Source organism: Oncorhynchus masou, chromosome 28 (genome assembly GCF_036934945.1).
Source record: "Oncorhynchus masou masou isolate Uvic2021 chromosome 28, UVic_Omas_1.1, whole genome shotgun sequence".
Lineage (NCBI taxonomy): Eukaryota > Metazoa > Chordata > Actinopteri > Salmoniformes > Salmonidae > Oncorhynchus > Oncorhynchus masou.
In genome coordinates, this window is record NC_088239.1 from 28,964,328 (window position 1) to 28,987,864 (window position 23,537).

The 23,537-nt window shown below is 42.8% G+C and overlaps 1 protein-coding gene across 3 annotated transcripts in view; it reads left to right on the forward strand.

Moving 5' to 3' along the window:
* The window catches only part of plxdc2b (plexin domain containing 2b), a 178,482-nt gene that overhangs the window by 149,869 nt on the left and 5,076 nt on the right, over positions 1–23,537 (forward strand). For 2 of the 3 annotated variants that reach the window (XM_064941837.1, XM_064941839.1), the window contains exons 10-13: positions 3,430–3,490; positions 3,789–3,939; positions 9,973–10,011; positions 22,097–22,260. In XM_064941837.1, coding sequence (XP_064797909.1) covers positions 3,430–3,490; positions 3,789–3,939; positions 9,973–10,011; positions 22,097–22,260 — 415 coding nt within the window. Of the gene's footprint in view, positions 1–3,429; positions 3,491–3,788; positions 3,940–9,972; positions 10,012–10,140; positions 10,597–22,096; positions 22,261–23,537 lie in introns of those variants that run through there. The other variant, XM_064941838.1, reaches the window with a different exon arrangement.

Consider the following 23,537-nt stretch of genomic DNA (forward strand, 5'->3'; position numbering starts at 1 on the left):
TGTTTCTATATTCTGTGCCCTCCAGAAGAAGACTAATTCTACCGCCTGTGCATCGAACTAAACTCCCTTTACGTGCATCACTTCAGCAGTTTATTAGAGCTGCGATGACACACTATACGCCTGAATTATAATGATCTAATTACACTGCATTTTAATGAGATTTAAACACGTGCGTGCTGCATCACAACGTTAGGGCTCGCTCCCGTCCTTTGTGTCCTTCAACAACAAACTTCCCTTGAAAAGTCAAATGAATGCACAGTTTAAACCAGCTAATTGAAATGCATTGCAGCATTGTTGGGCAGTAGGTTAATGAAAGGAAGACGCCTGTGATTTAAGAGCGTGGCCGTAATGAACCCTCTCTCTTTCTCACTCTACCTCTCTCTCTCTACCTCTCTCTCTACCTATCTCTCTCTTCTTCTCTCTCTCACTCTCTACTCTCTCTCTACCTCTCTCTCTCTCTCTCTCTCTACCTCTCTCTACCTCTCTCTCTACCTATCTCTCTCTTCTTCTCTCTCTCACTCTCTACCTCTCTCTCTCTCTCTACCTCTACCTCTCTCTATATCTCTCTCTCTCTCTCTCTCTCTACCTCTCTCTCTACCTATCTCTCTCTTCTTCTCTCTCACTCTCTACCTCTCTCTCTCTACCTCTACCTCTCTCTACTCTCTCTCTCTCTCTCTCTACCTATCTCTCTCTTCTTCTCTCCCTCTCTCTACCTCTCTACCTCTCTCTCTCTACCTCTCTCTCTCCACCCCACCTCTCTCTCTCTTTCTCTCCCTCTCTCTCTGCCTCTCTCTCTGCCTCTCTCTTTACCTCTCTCTTTACCTCTCTCTCTACACCCCACCTCTCTCTCTCTACCTCTCTCTCTCTCTCTACCACTCTCTCTCTACCTCTCTCTCTCTTTACCCCTCGCCCTCTCTCTCTGTGATGTGTAAGAACCTGCTGATTGGGTACCTGCTCTCACATGTGTTTCAGGCTAAATCAAAATCAAATCAAATCAAATTTATTTGTCACATACACATGGTTAGCAGATGTTAATGCGAGTGTAGCGAAATGCTTGTGCTTCTAGTTCCGACAATGCAGTAATAACCAACAAGTAATCTAACTAACAATTCCTAAACTACTGTCTTATACACAGTGTAAGGGGATAAAGAATATGTACATAAGGATATATGAATGAGTGATGGTACAGAGCAGCATAGGCAAGATACAGTAGATGGTATCGAGTACAGTATATACATATGAGATGAGTATGTAAATCAGCTCATTGGGTCCCTCTGATGTATGTAATCTGGGAGCTGGGCTGGGTTGGACAATTAAAAGCGGGTTGGAGCTAATAAAGAATGCTAGGCATCCATATGGACCAGCGACTTGCCGTGGTTACCAATACTGCCGAGCGCTCATTTGGTGAGAAAGAGACGATTTGTTTACTCAAAAACACAGCTGTGTGTGTGCATCATGAATGTACTATCAAAATGACTGCCGCCACATAAAATTTCAAAGAGATCTTGCGCTTGAATAAGATGCGGTCACTCTGCGTACTTCATTCAATCACATTGCATGTGTGTGGAGATGGATTGAGTGTCGTGCCAAGAGTGTAATGATGGTTTCAACATTCCTACACACTGATAAGCTTAACGTTCGCTATGTAGACCCAGTGAGCTTTAGTAACCCTCAAACCTCTGGTAGTAAATCCATATAATGTCAAGAAATATGGCCCATTGGTATGAGATAGACTAAATATCTTTGAATGCACCCGCAATGTAACCGAGACCAATGAGTCTTTTAAACCCAATAAAGAAATGCATCCTCTCTGCCATGGAAGAGGGGGGAGAAAACGACAAGACCGTACAGAAACCTTTTCCCATGTGTATTCATTTATATTCAAATGAGGCAGCTCAACCCATTTATAATTAGCGGTGTGGTGGCTGAGGGGGGATGTTGGAAGGATGGTTTGGAATGCATCCCAAATGGCACCCTATTCCCTATATTAGTGTGCTACTTTTGACCCGGGCCCATAGGGGAATAGGGTGCCATTTGGGATGTTGGATGGCATTGAGGTAAAACCTAAAGGAGAAAGGATCCGAAGGGACCGATCAGACCTGTGTTGCAGTAATATCCTTGGCATGTCTCGGTCTCTCTCTCGCTCCGCTTCTCCCGCGAAAACGGAGGGGAAAAGCGGTGAAGGAATTTGTCTCGGGCTGATTGGACAGATGAGGTGGAATTTTTCAGGCAACAATACGGTGAAATCCGGGCAGTGTGGGCTGATTAGACAGCAGAGGGAGATGGGAATGGACTCCTCTTCTTTGTCCACACGGAGAGCGTTACCATAGTCACCAGGACTAATGGGAGTTATAGGACCTGATGGATGATGGATGGAATAAGGGTGGAGAATGGAGGTTAATGTGGCCTGTCTGTACGGTAGTGGTGGCTAGTAAGATATCCGAAGACAGGCTCATTATAGTGGCTGGACTGGAATAAATGTAACGGTATGAAACACATGGAAACCATACCGTCCCATATTGGATTCCAGCTACTATGATTAGCCCGTCATCCGATATCCCCACCCACCAGCCACCACTGCTCCATGTAGAGAAGTAGAGGGGTGGATTGTTCTTGCTGCATTGTTAGCGGGTTAGGTGTTTGTGAGGTGCATGACATTGTTTGAGCATTTGTTTACCACCTACGCCATTGGGGATATGATTGCACAGCTTTCTGTCTTCAAACAGTCCACTTCGGTGGACTGTTTGAGCCAGACAAACAAAATCAAAAAATATACTAGAGAGAGAGCGAGAGAGAGAGAAAGATGGAGAACAAACCATCCCTCCGTGTGAAAGCAAGAAAATATGTTCCTCAAAATTCAGTGAATGTAACATTGAAATGTAAGCAAGGGCTTACAGAAGAAAGAGAAGAGAAGAAACGAGAGAGGGATAAGGGGGGGGGGGTATGAAGGTTCGCCTGGGGGTCAGTATCTTCACTCATTATGATCTGTGAACAAGAGGAAGAATGAGCAGTTGCCCTCGATCAAAGGCTAGCCCACAGAGTTTATGAGTCGCCTCTGTCTGGGAGGCATTACCCATTCCCCCTCACCCCCTACATCAACCCCTGTACTCTGAACTTCCTCTTCACCCCCCCCCCCCATATTCAAATAATCATGGCCTTTTCCCCCTTTGAACTTATTTTGGACACCCAGACTGAGATTATTATAGTGGATTATTATATACATTATAGTGGATTATTTGAAACATTTTTGGTTTCATGTAACATCTGCAGGTCTACAGAGCTGGATGGCACCACGTATACATGTTGCTATAATTGACGTTTTAGAGATGTATTCATTCCATCTTTGATTGTGGTTTAGCCCTCTTAGTGATGCATGTCTTGTGTTCATGTTCCTAAGCTCTTCCTGACAGTTGTCTCCTCTGGTTCCAGGTGTTCCAGTGGGTTCGACCGCCATCGGCAGGACTGGGTGGATAACAGCTGTCCTGATGAGGTGAATATCGTCGTGGCTGATGGAAAGGAGTGAGTGGGGATATGGTGGAATGTGTGCGTGCATGTGTATCTGCTGTAAGGTGTTTTTTGTGTGTGACTGCCAGGATGATGGATGCCCTGGTCTGCTATGTGCAAGGGGAAAGGCGATGACCCAGTTTACTCCTTTCACATATTCTGCTCTTACACACACACACGCACACACACACACACACACACACACACACACACACACACACACACACACACACAACATATTCTTACATGCATGACGAAGAGGGCCCTTGTATTCTGTCTTGCAGACCAAGGACAAAAGCTGTGATATCATCAACACCACACAACTCTATCTGTTCACCACCACGTTAGTTGCCAAGACAACAGGCAGAGGAGAGACCACCACATCCGGAGCCTCTTTGTCTACGTCCCTCTCCCCGACCAGCGTCCCCACTGAAGGTAAGACAACTAACGTACGCCCCAAAGCAGACAACTCCAACTAGTGTCTGAATACTGGTATGACATGACCAGACGTTTTTTTTTTCTGGTCCAGTCAAAATGTTCAGGAAAAACTGGGTTGTGTTCAGTTAGTTTTCTTCAGTTTTGTGCTATCTGAACTTGTCCAATGAGAAACACTCGTTTTCATTTTCATTTGCAAAATGTTTTATTACAGTGTATCTTAATGAACACAACCCTGGCCCTAACTGCGAACTGAAGGGTAGGCTAATACACAGAAGTCTTGATGGATGTGCTGTTGTGACGTTAAGTAAAACAAGGTACACAGTACCTTTCCTGTGTAGGTACAGGTACTTCATTACAAATGATGTACTGTATTCTTTATCTACAATATGTTCTGCTTTTTTTGTAATTTCTTTGGTAATATAACTATCCGGATAGTTTTCCTTGAGCACCAAATGCACTCCAGATGGCAACAAATGATGCAAGGCATGCCAGCTGTGTTTTACACAACTAAACAATGTAGATTGAATTAGGACAACATCTCTAAATCTTAGAGATGCATCCACACAGAAACATATTAGTGTTCAGTCCTTTTGGCTGGTTATTCATCTTTTATGACAAGTAAATTATAATCATTTTTATACTGGCTTTTTATTGATTGATTTGTTGCTGATAAATATCTTCAATCATCAGGCAAGTGCTGCCTGCAACCCCAGCAAGCAGGGACAGATGGCTGGAATAGATGGCCACTCTAAAACAGGGTTTCTCAGCCTCTGTCCCAGGGGCCAAGCATGTCCATCCTGAAGTTCATGATTAGTCACACTGCAGTAGCCATCTCAGAGATATCAGACACAAATCCCTCCTGGAGAAAAAAATAACCCTGGGTCCTTCTGCTGATGTCAGGAGAAATTCTGAAACTCTGAAGGTGTTCTTTTGAGGTCGTTTACTTTCCTTTCCCTCCCTCCCACCCTCCCTCCCCCCCAGAGATACTGGAGCTACTTAAAGACCGATTATCAAATGGCACCCTATTCCCTATGTAGTGCACTACTTTTGACAAGGGCCCATAGGGCTCTGGTCAAAAGTTGTGCACTATGTAGGGAATAGGTTTCCATTTGGGATGCTCCCAAAGACTGAATTGACTACAGATATGTTCCTTTCCCTGTTAATAGCTTTCAAGCCTGGTATGTATTGAAACAAACAGCTAATTCATCTTTATACCCACACACACAGTACTGACTTGAATAGGCATCTAGAATTCACCTTTGCCATTCATCATCCCAATGAAAGGTCATATGTTCAACTTAATGTCCCTGTCACTATGTGTACAATCACATTATACACTTTAATCATGACTAAACGCCTATGCGGAGTGAGTTTTCTACCCAGTAACTGGCACATCCCGGGGTTGATACTTGACCAACGTGTAAGGATGGGTTGGGATGCCTGGGAGATACACAAAGCCGACACTGTGCTAATGGACAACTCATAATCTCAAATATCCACTCTTGTTAACACCCAAGAGAAAGAGGTGTAGCCAGCTAACTGTGGAATCCATTGCAATATGTAACAGCGTGTATTTCTGTCAAATCAAATCACATTTTATTAGTCACATGCGCCGAATACAACAGGGAACCTTACGGGGAAATGCTTACTTATGAGCCCCTAACCAACAATGCAGTAAAAAAAAGAGCAGCAGTAAAATAACAATAGCGAGGTACCGGTACAGAGTCAATGTGATGAGGCACTGGTTAGTTTAGGTAATTGAGGTAATAATTACATGTAGGTTGAGTTATTAAAGTGACTATGCATAGATGACAACCACAGAGAGTAGCAGCCGTGTAAAAGAGAGGGGGGGGGGGGTAATGCAAAAAGTCTGGGAAGCCATTTGATGTTCAGGAGTCTTATGGCTTGGGGGTAGAAGCCTCTTGGACCTAGACTTGGTGCTCCGGTACCACTGCCGTGTGGTAGCAGGGAGAACTGTCCTTGACTGTCCTGGAGTCCTTGACAGTTTTTAGGGCCTTCCTCTGACACCGCCAGGTATAGAGGTCCTGGATGTTAGGAAGCATGACCCCAGCGATGTACTGGGCCATACGCACTACCCTCTGTAGTGCCTTGCTGTCGGAGGCCGAGCAGTTGCCATACCAGGCAGTGATGCAACAAGTCAGGATGCTCTCGATGGTGCAGCTGTATCACCTTTTGAGGATCTGAGGACCCATGCCAAATCTTTTCTGTCTCCTGAGGGGGAATAGGTTTTGTTGTGCCCTCTTCACAATTGTCTTGGCGTGCTTGGACAATGTTAGTTTGTTGGTGATGTAGACACCAAGGAACTTGAAGCTCTTAACCTGCCCCACTACAGCCCAGTCGATGAGAATGGAGGCATGCTCGGTCCTCCTTTTCTTGTAGTCCACAATCATCTCCTTAGTCTTGATCACTTTGAGGGAGAGGTTGTTATCCTTGCACCACATGGCCAAGTCTCTGACCTCCTCCCTATATACTGTCTTGTCGTTGTTGGTGATCAGGCCTACCACTGTTGTGTCATCGGCAAACTTGGAGTCGTGCCTGACCATGCAGTCATGAGTGAACAGGGAGTACAGGAGGGGACTTAGCACGCACCCCTGAAGGGCCCCTGTGTTGAGGATCAGTGTGGCAGATGTGTTGTTACCTAGCCTTACCACCTGGGGACGGCCCGTCAGGAAGGCCAGGATCCAGTTGCAGAGGGAGGTGTTTAGTCCCAGGGTCCTTAGCTTATTGATGAGCTTTTCAGGGCACTATGGTGTTGAACACTGAGCTGTAGTCAATGAATAGCATTCTCACATAGGTGTTCCTTTTGTCCAGGTGGGAAAAGGTAGTGTGGAGTGCAATAGAGATTACATCATCTGTGGATCTGTTAGGGTGGTATGCAAATTGGAATAGGTCTAGGGTGTCTGGGATGATGGTGATAAGTGTGAGCCATGACCAGCCTTTCAAAGCACTTCATGGCTACAGACCTGAGTGCTACGGGTCAGTAGTCATTTAGGCAGGTTACCTTAATGTTCTTGGGCACAGGGACTATGGTGGTTTGCTTAAAACATGTTGGTTTTACAGACTCGGACAGGGAGACACTGCAAATGTCAGTGAAGACACTTGCGAGCGCATGCTCGCAGTACACATCCTGGTAATCCGTCTGGCCCTGCGGCCTTGTGAATGTTGACCTGTTTAAAGGTCTTACTCACATCGGCTGCGGAGAGCGCTTTGCCTGTTTGATGGTTTGTCGGAGGGCATAGCAGGATTTCTTATAAGCTTCCGGGTTAGAATTCCGCTCCTTGAAAGCGGCAGGTCTAGCCTTTAGCTCAGTGCGGATGTTGCCTGTAATCCATGGCTTCTGACAGAATACAACTCATGCCAGCATCAGTCTGTGGTGGTCTGTATACAGCTATGAAAAATACAGATGAAAACTCTCTAGGTAGATAGTGTGATCTACAGCTTATCATGAGATACTCTACCTCAGGAAAGCAAAACGTCCTTAGATATAGTGCACCAGCTGTTATTTACAAAAATACAGTCTGCCGCCCCGTGTCTTACCAGACGAAGCTGTTCTATTCTGCCAATACAGCGTATAACCAGCCAGCTGTATGTTGATAGTGTCGTCCTTCAGTCACGACTCTGAAGATATTTCAGTTTTGAATGTCCCGTTGGTAGTTTAATCTTCCGCGTAGATCATTGATTTGATTTTCCAAAGATTTCACGTTCGCTAGAAGAATGGAAGGAAGTGGGGGTTTATTCAATCGCCTACGAATTCTCAGTCCGCCCTCCAGCCCTTTTTCTCTGCCTTCTCTTCACGCAAATGACAGGGATCTGGGCCTGTTCCCGGGAAAATAGTGTGTCATTCACGTTGGACTCGTTAAAGGATAAAAAGGACTCTGCTAGTTCGTGGTGAGTAATCGCAGTTCTGATATCCGGAAATATATTTTCGGTCATAAGAGACGGTTACAGCAACATTAATGTGCAAAATAAGTTTAAAAATAAGTTACAAACAAAAAAACAAATTGGTTAGGAACACGTAAAACGTCATCCTTCATGTCCGACGCCATCTTTATTCATCTTATTAATGCGTGCAGACGACGGATTATGTTTTATAGGAATGCATCACTGTATGAATCTGCGACCACAATGAGGGAGGTTAGCTAGATTGATAAAACGAGGGAAGTGAAGTGGAATTGTGAAGTGGAATGGGCAGAATAACTGAGTACGCCCTCAGACATTAATAATAGTTCATATGGTAAGGTGCTCTTTGGTTTCCCAGGCTTGTAGAATTGATGGAAAAAAATGGAGTCTAAACCTGTAGGATAAAGGCAGACTCCATTTTTTGTTTTTGCAGTGTGGTGTTTAACGGTGTCTTAGGCAGTGGTTGGAATGGTGAGTTAACGTATGATTTCTGGTTCCTGTTCTGTAGAAGTGGTGCCTGGTGGTTCTGGGTTAAATGGGTTTGGATCCAGCTCCAGTATGTGGTGATCTCTAAAGCGGATGCCTATGGTTTTGGCTCTGAGTACTACCCACTACACAAACATCAATGGCATCCAGCTCCACTTTTCTGACTTCTAAATTACAAATTGTAGGATTTACCTTTTCATTCTCCTAATCTCTGTCTTACATTCAGTGTTTCAGTCCTGGGCCTTTTCTCTTTTATACTCCCAATTCACTTCTTGGTAGAGATTGCAGGGAAATGCCAATTTCTCTCAGCCAATGTTAAACGGGCAATCTGGGGTCAGAAAAACAGCAAAGCTCATGAGGCATTAATAAATGATATTCTTCAAAAGTCAAAACATTTATGTACCTATACCAGTTTGCCCCTTTAAGAGCTTCACTCAGTGAGGTGGATGAGGTGATGGTATGACCACAGATGCCTTGAATGCTGGAGAGAGGTGGAAAGGAGTGTGAGAGAGATCCAGCTGTGAGGCAAAACAAACCCCAGCGATGTGTGGGTGTGTTAGCATGAAAAAAAGTTGGGGGGGTTCTGTGTGACACACAAAACAACACCCAGAGGATCAGCAGTTCTCTCAGCTTGTCGGTTCAGAGGCACGTGCTACTAGGGGGGGGGAGCGAGGGAGGGAGAGCTCTGTTACTCGGAGGTGTGAGAACCCATCACTTCCCTCTCCTGTTCCCAATCCTCCCCTTTCTCCTTCTTCTCCCCTTCCCTCCCTCTCTTATTGCTATCACTGGCACGGGATTGGTCATTGACTTTGATTCCCTGCCTTGCCCTCATACACCTTATCGCATAGGCCGTGACATTTCTTAGACTAGGAAATGGTTGCAGGCATTAAATTATCTTTGATCTTGGAAATGTAAATGAAAAAAAGCCTTTGAAATAGATTTACACAGTTGAGACCCCTTTTCAAGGCTCTTTCTAGTTTTGATATGGTGGAATAGCACGCATAGCGTTTCACAGGCTCATGTATATGGCACATTAGCATAATGTGGATCCTATGAGGTGTGTAAATTCATATCACCCCTCTCTCAGAGAAGTGGGTCACAGTGAATTTACATGTTTCATAGTTGCTTAACCCCAGACTGCATCTTAGCTGTTGAATTATGCATGGGAGAAGCATTTTATCCAAAACATTCATTTTCATTGCAAATTAAGTGTAGAAAATTCACTTTTAACCCAAGATTATCCGGTGAGTATAATTATAATGGTAATTATAAGATTATAATGCTAAAAAAAAAGTACATTTGCTATAAACCTGTGTAATAATCGTCAGTGATGATTATTTCAGAATATTTGATTGACATTCTTCACCAGTATTAAGATCAATAGTTGTTGTTGGCAGGCAGCTCTCTGTTGTATAATAGACATAGGGACTCTATATGTAAATCTACAGCTGTAAGGATAAAATAAATCACAGACAAACATTTTTCTGACCCTCTATACCTCCTTCATTTCTCTGTTTCTGTCTCTCCCTCTATCTCTCTCTGTGTCTATCTCTCTCTGTGTCTATTTCTCTCTGTGTCTATTTCTCTCTGTGTCTATTTTCTCTCTCTCTCTCTTTTCCACAGATGACACCAAGATTGCTCTGCATCTCAAAGACAATGGAGGTAAGCCTCTCTCTTCCTTCCTAGATCCTTGGACTGTTGACAGGTGTGTTTCTCTGTACTGCTGCATGTTGAGTAGAGTATATGGGGGTCTGTTTACAAGGCTGCGGTCTGTGTATTTATGGCTGACAGATTGCTTGCCCCAGAAAGCAGATCGGTTTTTGATTTCTGGGGAGGACAGGCCAAGGGAAGGAGCGGCTCATTGAAGCACCTCATCCAGAGGCTGATTGAAATGGCTCTGTACCAAGCTTCTGGATGGGACTGATCAATCATGGTGTCTAAAATCTCAATTTAATACATTTTAAATTCACGGTACTACACAAAAAAAGTGTGGAAAAAGTCAATGGGTGTGAATACTTTCTGAAGGCACTGTATGTGTGTCCCAAATGGCATTTTGTCCCAGGGCCCTTAGTAAGTTTGCCATTTGGGACACGCTATTCACACCTCTTGACTTTTTCTACATTTTGTTGTGTTACAGCCTGAATTTAAAATGGAATAAATTGAGATTTTGTGTCACTGGCCTATACACAATACACCATAATGTCAAAGTGGAAATTAAAAATGTTATGTTGTTAAAAATTATGTCTTCAGTCAATAAATATTCAACCCCTTTGTTATGGCAAGCCTAAATAAGTTTAGGAGTAAAACGTTGCTTAACAAGTCACATAATAAGTTGCATGGACCCATTCTGTGTGATAATAGTGTTTAACATGATTTTTGAATGACTACCTCATCTCTGTACCCCACACATACAATTATTGTAAGGTCCCTCAGTCGAGCAGTGAATTTCAAACACAGATTCTACCACATAGACCAGGGAGGTTTTCCAATGCCTCGCAAAGAAGGGCATCTATTGGTAGATGGGTAAAAAAAAATGTGAATATCCTTTTGGGCATGGTGAAGTTATTAATTACACTTTGGATGGTGTATCAACACACCCAGTCACTACAAAGATACAGGCGTATCTGTAGAGGAAGGAAACCACTCAGGGATTTCACCATGAGGCCAATGGTGACTTTAAAACAGTTACAGGGTTTAATGGCTGTGATAGGAGAAAACTGAGGATGGATCAACAGCATTGTAGTTTCTCCACAATACTAACCTAATTGACATAGGGAAAAGAAGGAAGCCTGTACATAATACAAATATTCAAAAAATGTTTGCAATAAGGCACTAAAGTAAAACTGCTAAAGAATTGGCAAAGAAATCAACATTATGTCCGGAATACAAGTATTATGTTTGGGGCCAATCCAAAACAATCACTGAGTGCCACTCTTCATATTTTCAAGCATGGTGGTGACTGCATCATGTTATGGGTATGCAAGTTTTAGAGAAAACAACTAAGCACAGGCAAAATCCTAGAAGAAAACCTGTTTTTGTCTGCTTTCCAACAGACACTGGTAGACAAATTCACTTTCAGCACAACAATAACCTAAAATGCAAGGCCAAATATACACTGGAGTTGCTTACCAAGACGACGTTGAATGTTCCCGAGTGGCCTAGTTACAGTTTTGACTTAGATCGACTTGAAAATCTATGGAAAGATTTGAAAATGGCTGTCTAGGAAGGATCAACAACCAAATTTACAGAGCTTGAAGAAATATTGTACAATCCAGGCGTGCAAAGCTCTTAGAGACTTACTCAGAAAGATTCACATCTGTAATCGCTGCCAAAGGTGATTCCAACATGTATTGACTCAGGGGGGATATATTAGTGTTTTATTTTTCAACAAAATCGGTCTTCTTTTTGATATACAGATGTTTGATTTAGTTTATTTGGAATTTTCCAAATGGATCATTTTCTTAATGGACAATTCCACATTGAATACTGCATGGTGATGGATTACAGCCACACCATCTGTTTGGTGAGTAGGGATGAAATGTTTCCAAGACTGCAGCTTGTTGTTGGAACACATATTTCCCTACTTCAATCAACCAGTCCATTTTGAATTTGTGATAATACTGTCCTCATTTGGCAAGGAATGTAGCTTATGTATCCCATCAGTTAGATAGATAGATTTTTATACGCATGTATTTCTGTAGGCCTAATGGGAGCTTATGCGCGCACTCGGGATGCTTGTGTAGAGGGAGCGGTGTTGTTAGACAATGTCGTTTTTAATGTTTCGACAATTTCGATGTTCTCAATATTTGGCTTTGGAATTTCTTTTTTTTTATCCCTGGAATCATTTCAAGGTCATATTTCGTGATGCATTTGATGTTTTTAAAACATTCTAAACTGAAATCCAAAACGATGATATTTTCTTAAAAACCGAACCGAATCTGAACCACCTCAAAAAGCACTAAATGCTCAGCAATAGACACAGCCTATGTGGGTGCTAGGGAGGCAGGAAAGGGAGGATTGAGGGGAAGGTGTTCAAGAACATGGACACGTAGGATATAGCTTCATAGTTGCCTTAATGTTGAATTAACTCTATCTCAGAGTGTTGGTGTAACAGGACAGAAAACAGAGGTTCATTGTGAATGTCAGCAAGTTCCTGAGACCACTGCTCTCAAAACTGGTGCGTTAACCACAATTCAAACATCATTCATTTGCCCTTGTTGCCTCCACTTTGAAAAATGTATTGTTTTAATGGGGATCCTCCACAAATTAACTCAATGTCAGCAGGAATTTGAGGGGGGTTCCAGTGAGGGGGATTTCAATAGAGGCAGAGGTGGTCAACAATCTTCCTCACATTTCCATTTAAACTTATACAGGTAGCTATAACAGGTATTTGGTCCCCTCTGCACTCTGCTACCTGCACACATCAACACAGAAAAAAGTTTTCTGCTGTTTAGCTTTACCCACATTGTGTTTAGTTTGTGTGTGTGCGTCTTTGAGTGTGAGAGAGTGACATTTGAATTCCAAATTCCAAATTCCAAGTCCCGACTCTATCACTTCCAGAGTGAAGCACTCAAATATTTAATTTCCTGCTGGAGAGGAATTGGAAATCTCTTATCATCCTTTCATTGCCCAAACATTGCCTATCTCACTTGCTGACTTGTGGCACAGCCTCTGCCCAGAAACCTGGGGTATCAGCCAGACGAGAGGACATCTCCGCATTCACAGGGTTCGTCTCAAATGACACACTTTTTCTTGTGTAGTGCACTACTTTTGACCAGAGCTCATAGGGCTCTGATCAAAAGTAGTGCACTATGTAGGGAATAGGGTGCTATTTGGGATGCATTCACTGTGTGGGAAGCGTGCTGGGAAGGGATTTGTGCTTAAGGTGAAAGCCAAAAGGGAGGGAACGAGCCAATGTGATCATCTTGAGAACGTACTGAATCCACAAACAGCCAAAGGCTGCTGCAGCGCCAAACCACACCATGTTGTCTTGAGGTGAACAGTGTGCATGTGAGAGATTACAACCACAAACCAGTCTCACGTACACAGTATCCAAGCCATGCGACTGCAACATGGAGAGGGTGTCTAAAGTAATGATAGCTGTGGCCACCAGTGGAGGATGCGGAGGGAAGGACAGCCCAAAATATAGGCTGGAACGGAGCGAATGGAATGGCATCCAACACATGGAAACCGCATAATTCCGCTCCAGCCACTACCACATGACCGTCCTCCCCAATTAAGGTGCCACCAACCTCCTGTGGTGGCCGCAGGTTTAGCACACATATTCACTCTTAGGCAAAAGAAGGTGCTATCTAGAACCAAAAAGAGTTATTTGGCTGTCCCCATAGGAAAACCTTTTGAATAGGTTCCCTTTCCACAGAGCGATCTACATGAAACCCAAAAGGGTTCTACCTGGAACCAAAAAGGGTATTACCTGGAACAGTGGCGGTCGGTGCCGTTCCCTATACCCATCATGAGGTTGCTACATCCTATGAATCAAAGTTTACAGGTCGAGAGAAATTTGTGTAGTCAAGGTGACAGACGTTGACATATTCAATACCTCCTTACAAACTCTTGCCTGCATCTAGCTGATCTAGGGTGTAATCATTAGTTTCTATTGGACAAATTCAGGTATGTTTATCCCCGTTTTGTTCCATTTGCTTCTCTATAAGAAAGGTTTTTCAACAGAATCGGCAGAATGAATACACCCCTGATCTCACACACAAACACATTTCACTTTCATAGCATCCACATACAAACAGTATGATCCCTTTGATCGTTGTATAATTCCTTCTCGCATCTATGCTCGCTCCCCCTCTGACCCTTGTGGACTTCAGCGCACAACACATCAGCTGTCTGTGACCAGGCACAAAAAAAAAAACTTTCTAAGCCAAACCTTAATATGATAACTGCTAACCTCTACACACAGCCTACATCGTTGTCACCATATTAGCATACGTCATAGTCTAGTCAACATAGCTACTTCAACTAACGTGTTAGTAAACCTACTACAATCATGCAGTACAGTGTACATTCAGCAAGCAGTTTAGCAGTTACATTGGTGAGCCCCAGTGGCAATATATTTATAAAACCAAAAGCTTACCTTGACTTGGAAGAGTTCCAGTGTTGGATAGCCATAGCCAGCTAGCTAACATAGCATCCCTCTCTGTTTGGGCTGGGTTTTTGAGTAGGCTAAACTAAACTGCATCTGGCTTAAAGGCCTTTGACAGAACCTCTATCTTCCCCCAATATCATCTACACTCACTATCTGTTCAATAAAATCTGAAAATACCAACAACAAAAAATGTAAGCAATGCTAGCTGTGTATTTAGTATTTCATATTTAGTGCATCTCATCCACTCTACATTGTACCCATCTCTCTGCATCGTGTCCTAGCTTTGGGCTTGTTTTTAGTGTAATTTCTATCAGATCCATCAGTGTGTGTGTCCTTTAACCTTGGGAAACATGGAGCATGGCAGAAAACGCTAAGGCGATTAGCCGCGGCTAAGTGATAAGATACGGGACAATAGGGATGTACCGTACTGTCTCACTGCAGAGGCAACTCTAAGAGGACAGGACACTCCTTATCCTCCATTTAAAATCAGGATGAGAAATAGGCTCTTTCTCCCTTTGAATCTAGCAGAATGATTCAGGCTGCGTCACCAACGGCACCCTATTCCCCATGTAGCGCACTACTTTTGACTTGAGCCGTATGGAACGGGGTGCCATTTGGGACACAACCTTAGTATATGCGCTGATTAGCCTTGCTAGACACATTAGCCAGGTGAGAGGATGGCTGTGGCCCTGTGACACTGTATTGTCAGTAATATGGTGCTAAAAGGGATAGCGTGGTCTGGGTCCACACGGTCATTCAATTCATCTTCTATCTCCAAGGGCTAATGTGTTTTTATTGCTGTCTGAAGGCTCAGTAAGCAGGTTAATGTAGTAAGAGCGTTTATGAGGAGGACACAGCGTGATGGATCATACTGAGATGGTTCAATGTTGGACTCCATCTATGTCAGCCATGACCCCCCCACAGTCCCATTCATGTGGCTGTGTCATGACGTGACTTTGCTTCATTAGACTGAATAAACAATGAACTAAGACCGTGCACATGTCCACCTTTCAAGGCCATGCAAGCAGTAGCAGAAGAATATTCACCCATTTGTTATGATTGAGACACTGAGACGACTAGTGGAGGCTGGTGCGAGGAGGACGGCTCATGTAATGGTTGGAATGGACTAAATTGAATGGTATCATTCCATTTATTCCTTTCCAGACATTACTGATGTACAGTTGAAGTGGGAAGTTTACATACACTTAGGTTGGAGTCTTTCGGAAAGTCGGTTAGGACATCTACTTTGTGCATGACAAGTCATTTTTCCAACAATTGTTTACAGACAGATTATTTCACTTGTAATTCACTGTATCACAATTCTAGTGGGTCAGAAGTTTACATACACTAAGTTGACTGTGCCTTTAAACAGCTTGGAAAATTCCAGAAAATTATGTCATGGCTTTAGAAGCTTCTGATACAAGATCAGATATATCTTATACCTATCAATATAGGTACAAAAGTATCTATATCCACAGTAAAATGAGTCCGATACGGACAAAACCTGAAAGGCTGCTCAGCAAGGAAGAAGCCACTGCTCCAAAACTGCCATAAAAAAGCCAGACTACGGTTTGCAACTGCACATGGGGACAAAGATCGTACTTTTTGGAGAAATGTCCGGTCTGATGAAACAAAAATAGAACTGTTTGGCCATAATGACCATCGTTATGTTTGGAGGAAAACGGGGGAGGCTTGCAAGCCGAAGAACACCATCCCAACCATGAAGCACGGGGGAGGCAGTATCATGTTGTGGGGGTGCTTTGCTGCAGGAGGGACTGGTGCACTTCACTAAATAGATGGCATCATGAGGCAGGAAAATGATGTGGATATATTGTAGCAACATCTCAAGACATCAGTCAGGAAGAAAAAGCTTGGTCGCAAATGGGCCTTCCAAATTGACAATGACCCCAAGCATACTTCCAAAGTTGTGGCAAAATGGCTTAAGGACAACAAAGTCAAGGTATTGGAGTGGCCATCAAAGCCATGACCTCAATCCTATAGAAAATTTGTGGGCAGAGCTGAAAAAGCGTGTGCATGCAAGGAGGCCTACAAACCTGACTCAGTTACACCAGCTCTGTCGCCAGCTCTGTGGGAAGCCTGAAACGTTTGACCCAAGTTAAACAATTTAAAGGTAATGCTACCAAATACTAATTGAGTGTATGTAAACTTTTGTCCCACTGGGAATGTGATGAAAGAAATAAAAGCTGTAATAAATCATTCTCTCAACTATTATTCTGACATTTCACATTCTTAAAATAAAGTGTTGATCCTAACTGACCTAAGACAGGGAATGTCTATTCAGATTAAAAGTCAGGAATTGTGAAAAACTGAGTTTAAATGTAGTTGGCTAAGGTGTATGTAAACTTCCGACTTCAACTGTACTTCGATTTAAAATGCCACCACTTATAACTATGTTTTTCAGGCTATTGTTTTGCCAGCTTTCAGCTTTGTGAACCAATGTGGATAATATGTAGATTTATACACACCACTGTCTCTGCAGCCCAAGTGGCTTAGATGTGCCTCCCCTTAAGAAAAAATGTAAAAAAAAGTTAATGTGATTACATATGACAACATGGGGACACAAAATTTCAACATGCGATAACATGAAACATCAAATCGAATTTTATTTGTCACATGCACCTAATAGAACAGGTGTAGACCTTACAGTGAAATGCTTACTTACAAGCCCTTAATCAACAATGCAGTTTCAAGAAAAAGTGTTGAAAGTATTAACTAAAATAAACTGAGGTAAATCAATTTCAATAACACAAAAAAATTTACATATTCTAAAAAAAATGTTTTTTTAATTACCTCATTTGAGATTTGAACTCCCAACCTCTTGGTTGCTAGGTACCTGATGCACCTGCTGCGCCCCCAAGACTGTGGACATAATGGCGATTGACTATACATATTTTGCCAAGACTACTTAACACTTTGCTTAAAATATACTTGAAGGTGTTATTTCTATAAAATTACAGTATGCTGCTGTATTCCGATTTCAATAAGGCTTAGATTCAATCAGTTCAAGTGTTAACCGTCGATAGCCGACAACAGCATAACGAATGTTTTGGCGGCGTCAGAAGTGGAACTTCATTGGAGCTGTCAAATCGTTGTCACGAAGCTACACCCTTCCCACTGGCGTTAGAAGTTCCGAATGAGAAAGGGAAGGCTAAATAGAAATATTGACGCTTAAATTGAACATCATTTGACAAAATAATGAGGATTTATATCAGCCGAATCGAGGTGTAGATTACTTCTCACGTTCCAGTATTCAAACTTGTGAACAAGGCTGCATGGGATTTCTCTTAATGCGACTCCGTGCTGCCAATGACAATGTCCACTTTAGGTATAACGCCGGGAGCCGCTTGTGAATTGAACAGCTCTAATGCAGCTCCGACACGTCAAAACATCAGCTATGTGGATGGCGGCTGTAGACAACATGCAACATTACTTGCTAATTGGCAGCATACTGTAGTACCGGCAGTTTATCAGAATATTGCACGGGTAGCTTATTGGAGGCATGGCTTTCAGCAAGCTCTTTTTTTGTTGTTATCCCAGTTAATGTGTTCTGTTCATACAAACAATACATTTCTACACGGTCAGTACTCAAGTCTTGTTAAAGGCTGACATAAATGCATGTGATATTAAAGCGCCATACAGTATTTATTTTATAGCTAGTCACAATGTCATTGTAATATTCACTTCCCTGCCTGCCATCAGGCCAGGAAATGTGACAGATTAGCTAGAATAAGTTACTGTGAAATTGACAACAACTGACTTGCAGCCAGTTGATAGTAAGTTATAGAAAATGGAACATTAACTTTCTGTGAACCAGCTGCTATGAAGCTACTGGTAAATGCACAGTAACATCTGAACAGTGCAGTTCTTCATAGTCACAAGTTCATACAAAGACTGCATTACTGACAGTGCCAAAACAGGCGCTCAACCTTAAATCAACATAACATTTCCACGGACGGTTGCCACAATACAACATATTTTACACCAAAAATGCTAATGAGCCCAAGCCAGCACATCAACTCCACCTATATTTCAAAGTGCAGTAATGATTGTACCTTATATTGAATATAGAAACATATGCTAGATTATCCGCACATGTACTCTAAAAGGTACCGAGCAGTACAATGTGAATTCAAATGTGTACTTCTGAAGGTGCCTTATGTGTACCTTTTTAATATTTTTGTAAATCAGGGAACATTGTATTCTAACCACACTTATTTTTGAGAGTGTTTTGATATATGTTCTTGGTAACAAATTAGTACCTGGTGGCACTGCTGAGAGATTAATGCACTCCATGGCAGTTCAAATCCTGAGAGCATTGTATGTTAAAAAGCCGTGTAAAAGTGTGTCATAACGACGCATTTTTGTTTTCATATTTCACGTGACATTTGTTCCAAAAACAAGTTCCCCTCTCACTCTGAGCGCTGGGTGCACAACGGATCTGCTAATCTGCTAACACTTCAGACTAACAGCCTAGGCACTGCTGTGGAGTAGCGGCCTCCAACAGTGTAAGGATTGGCAGTTTGACTCTGTACTCTCCTCCCAAACACAGACAAATTGCCTTCCAGGGAAGAAGAAGAGAAAAGGGGCATTCCAGCTCTAGTTTCACTTTTGGTGGTGGTGTTTTTTGGGCCCCAGTTTTGGTTTTATGAAGTAGTTGAGAGTGAATTTGATTTTTTGTTGTTGCCAAATGGATCATCTCTGCTAAGGAGAAGGGTATGTCCCCCTATGCGGGACTGATGAAGGATTTTCCCAATTCATTGTAACACAGTGGATAAGACATTTTGTACAGAGGTCATGTTATAGTTGGGTTCAAATCGTCGTGCTCCGAGACAAAGAGCTCAAACAAACAGAGACGCACACACACACACACACACTAAAAGTCCCAATCCCAAGCATAGCTACGTTATGGGGGGACCAGGAACCAGCTTCCCACTATCCAGGGGACCAGGAACCATCTGCCTGAGGAGAGAAACATGAAAAGGTGAGATCCGGTAGTTAGTGGGAAGCAGTAACCTATAAGTCACCTCGTTGACCTTAAATGGCCCCACAAACTCGTGCTGCAGAGATGGGAAAACCTTCAGAAATACAACCATCTCCACAGAAGAACTCTGACGTTCTGTCAGAGTGACCATCGAGTTCTAAGTCACCTTCCTGACCAAAATCCTTCTCCCCCAATTGCTCAGTTTGGCCGCGCGGCCAGCTCTAGGAGGAGTCTTGGTGGTTCCCAACCTCTACCATTTAAGAATGATAGAGGCCACTGTGTTCTTGGAGACCTTCAATGCTGCAGACATTTTTTGGTACCCACACAATCCTGTTTTTGGTACCCACAAAATCCTGTCTCAGCGCTCTACTGAAAAGTCCTTCGACCTCATGGCTGGTTTTTTTGCTCTGACATGCACTGTCAACTGTGGGACCTTATACAGACAGGTGTGTGTCTTTCCGTATCATGTCCAATCAATTTAATTTACCACAGCTGGACTTCAATCAAGTTGTTGAAACATCTCAAGGATGATCAATGGAAATAGGATTTTCAATTTCAAGTCTCATTGCAAAGGGTCTGAATACTCAGTTGTTACATAATATATTGTTGTTACATAATATATTGGTGCTTAGTTCAGCCCAGTGTAATACAAATGACAAAATACATACAGTGTTTCAAATACATTGAATGGGATGTTAATTGCTCAAATAACTCAGGAACCACACCTGTGTGGAAGCACCTGCTTTCAATATACTTTGTATCCCTCATTTACTCACTTGTTTCCATGATTTTGGCAGTTACCTGTATGTAAATCCACTATGACGGGACATGTTTTAGCAAACAGGTTTGATTAGCACTCTGGACCTCCCTGCTTTCCTGTGTGATGATGGAGATCAATAAGGCATTGAGCCAGGAGAGGAGGGAGCTGCCTGGGGCACTGGTGGGTGGCTGGTCACTAATTAAACCAAGAAAGAGAATAGAAAAGTAAACAAATAAATATACAAGCACAATAAATAAATAGACCCAGAAAGGAATGCTGCCATAAATCTGTAGTAGCTGAGAGAAAAAAAAGCTGTGAGGGTCATCACTTCATTAGCTCACTCCTGCTATGATCAATGGGCCAGCCTCCAGTGGGGCTCACACACAATCACACACGCGAGCGCGCACGCGCACGCACACAGACACAAACACACACACACACACAGACACACACATCAGTGGGAATCAAACATGATGAGAATATAGAACAGGGTGTTCCAGTGGGATCTTATTATCAGGCTTTCAGCTTTGATTGACAGAGGGCAGGTTTCAATTGACTAGTAGTAGTAGATGTAGTATTGGTAGTTCAAACTTAAAAGATGCAATATGTAACTTTTTTGGGCGACTCGTCCAAATTCACATAGAAATATGAGTTATAGAGCTGCCATTCTCATTGAAAGCAAGTCTAAGTCTTCTATGTGCGCTATTTCTATGCCTTCTGTTCTTAAGTTTTATTTTTGCATCTTTAACTTTCGGTTTTGTACACCAGCTTCAAACAGCTGAAAATACAATATTTTTGCTTATTGAAAATATATTTCACAGCGGGTTAGATGGTACAATGATTCTCTACACTATATAGTGATGGTTTTGTCAGATAAACTGAAATTAGGCGAACTATTAGAATTTTAGGGAAGAGGAAATGGCGGTGCAATTTCTGTATATTGCACCTTTAAGAAAATAATCACAACATTATTATGTTAATGTGATCTTCAGAGTTGGAGGTGTCAGTTAGTGATTCATAACTGGCAACCCAGTTTGGACAGGTTTGACTCTGTCTCGTCCCACAGACTTGAAGATGACACATTCACATTCATTTATGGCTCTCCGTAGGACAGTCAATCATAATGGAGTCTCCTCTCCACACACCTGCCTTATCAAACTGGACTGTCATTACTGAAGAGTGTCTGATAACTCTCAATATCTCTGTCCATTTTCTCCCATCCAATAACACCAGGTGCTAACCTTGGTTTGGGATTATCTGCACCTTTCGCCGCACCTGCTACAACAACTCTAAATCACTGTACACAAACAATAAACTTAGATCTCATGCCTCTGCTGAAGCACGCTGCTCATGAATAGCTAAACAGGCTAAGCCACAATGATGCTAATCTCCTCCTTCAATACACACGCACGCACACACACACACACACACACATATACACCGTATCTGCTGCTGAAGGCTGAGCTAGATCCGGAACCTTCCGTGAATGGTTGAAGGAGAATTGTTACCAGAGTTGTTATGATTAGGCTGTAAATGCTGAACAAGGCATTTACAGTATACAATAATAATTTCAGCATCATAACATTTGTTCAAATTAACTTTTAATCACAAGCGTCAGGCCTGTTTATGAAGAGCGAGGCCCTACAGTGACAAGAAACAGAGACGAGCAGCATCCATGAGTGATGAGTGTCCCCTACTGTTGAATAGGAAAAATGCAGTGAAAGTGTGTGTTCAATCTCTAAGCACCTGGTAGACGGATTGTGCCAATTGTTTGTGCATGGGTGCGTGTGCGCGTGGCTGTGTCTTGAGTGTTTGGGTCTGTGTGTTCAAGAGAGAGATTCCAAAGGGTGTTTTGGCTGTGTTTCTCCAGCGATGCCAAAGGAGAGTTCTGCAGAGCGGAAGGGCACACACCCACTGCACACTGGACTGATCCTGGGCATCCTCATGGTCATGCTCATCATGGCTGCCACAGTCCTGGTCACCGTCTACATCTACCATCACCCCACCTCGGCCACAAGCCTATTCTTCATCGAGGTGAGTCTTAGCACTATCACTACTCTATGAGAGGCTACTAGCAGCTCAATGCACATTTGCTATTCCCTGCAGGAGATCGGGCTTCAATCCCAGTGAAGGGAGCACCCGTCTCACGATATCTCCTCTTCACCTATCTCCCACGGCTTCTCATCTGTGTGTCCATAAAGCATAAAACATATCAAAGAAGAGTGACTCTCCATCCACTCTTCCCCCCAAAATAAAAAGTTAATGTACAAAGACGGGTATTGCTTTGACTTCTCAAAAGTCCAAAGTATCCACTAGATTTAAAAGTCCCTTTGGTCTGGAGTGTCTATATGTTGGTCAGATATGTGACCTGAAGTACCTGAAGTACTGAAGAACAGCAGGCCGAGACCCATGCTAGCCTGAGGGTAGTCTCTCTCTCTCTCGCTCTGCCTGTCAGGTTTGAATATGATGTGTGCTTTCCTAATCTACCCCAGCAGATACTTAATTCCCAGGTCAGGCTATATGTCAGCCAACAACCAGACGCCCGTATGTGTCCCAAATTGCACTACCTTTGACCAAGGTCCATAGGGCTCTTTTAAAAAAATAGTGCACTTTATGGAGGATAGTGTGCCCCTTGGGATGCAGCCCCGCCAAAAACACACTGTAAATAATAGCACACTTCATAGTTTTACACTTGATCCGTTTCTCCAACTCATAAAAATGCATGATTGCTTTCACAGGGTGCAGGCTTGGTTCTTTGTTGATAAATGCCTACGAATGCTTCGACAATGAAATGGTTTCAGTTTCATTTGTACGGTTTGGAAATGTAATGAGACGGATTGATGTTTAAACATCTAGAGAAAATAAACGACAAACGCATAATCTTCAAGGTCAATAGCGCACCATGAGCCAATCCCTCGACAAGGAACAATTTCCCTAAGAGAATTCAAATGCTTCTCTCGATGAGCTTTCATCACTCACCGAGTGGTTTAGTACATGGTATATATTAAACGGGCGAGTTTCAATTAATCTCATACAATACATCGGCTTCAATCATGCATGCCTAAAATACCTCAGATTATTTCTCGCCGTCTGTGATACAATGCACTTTTCTTATTACTAACGCGATCTATCATAATTCAAATGAGAAGGGCAAGCTAGCTACTGACAGCTCAGCTGACACAGGATGTAGCACAGTGGCCTGACCCTGGGCACAGGTCAGTGGCATTGCTAACCTTTGGTCTTTGACCCTAGTCTGAGACCTCAATGACCCTCATGACCTCTAACATGTTTATATACGGTCCTCTAATGCC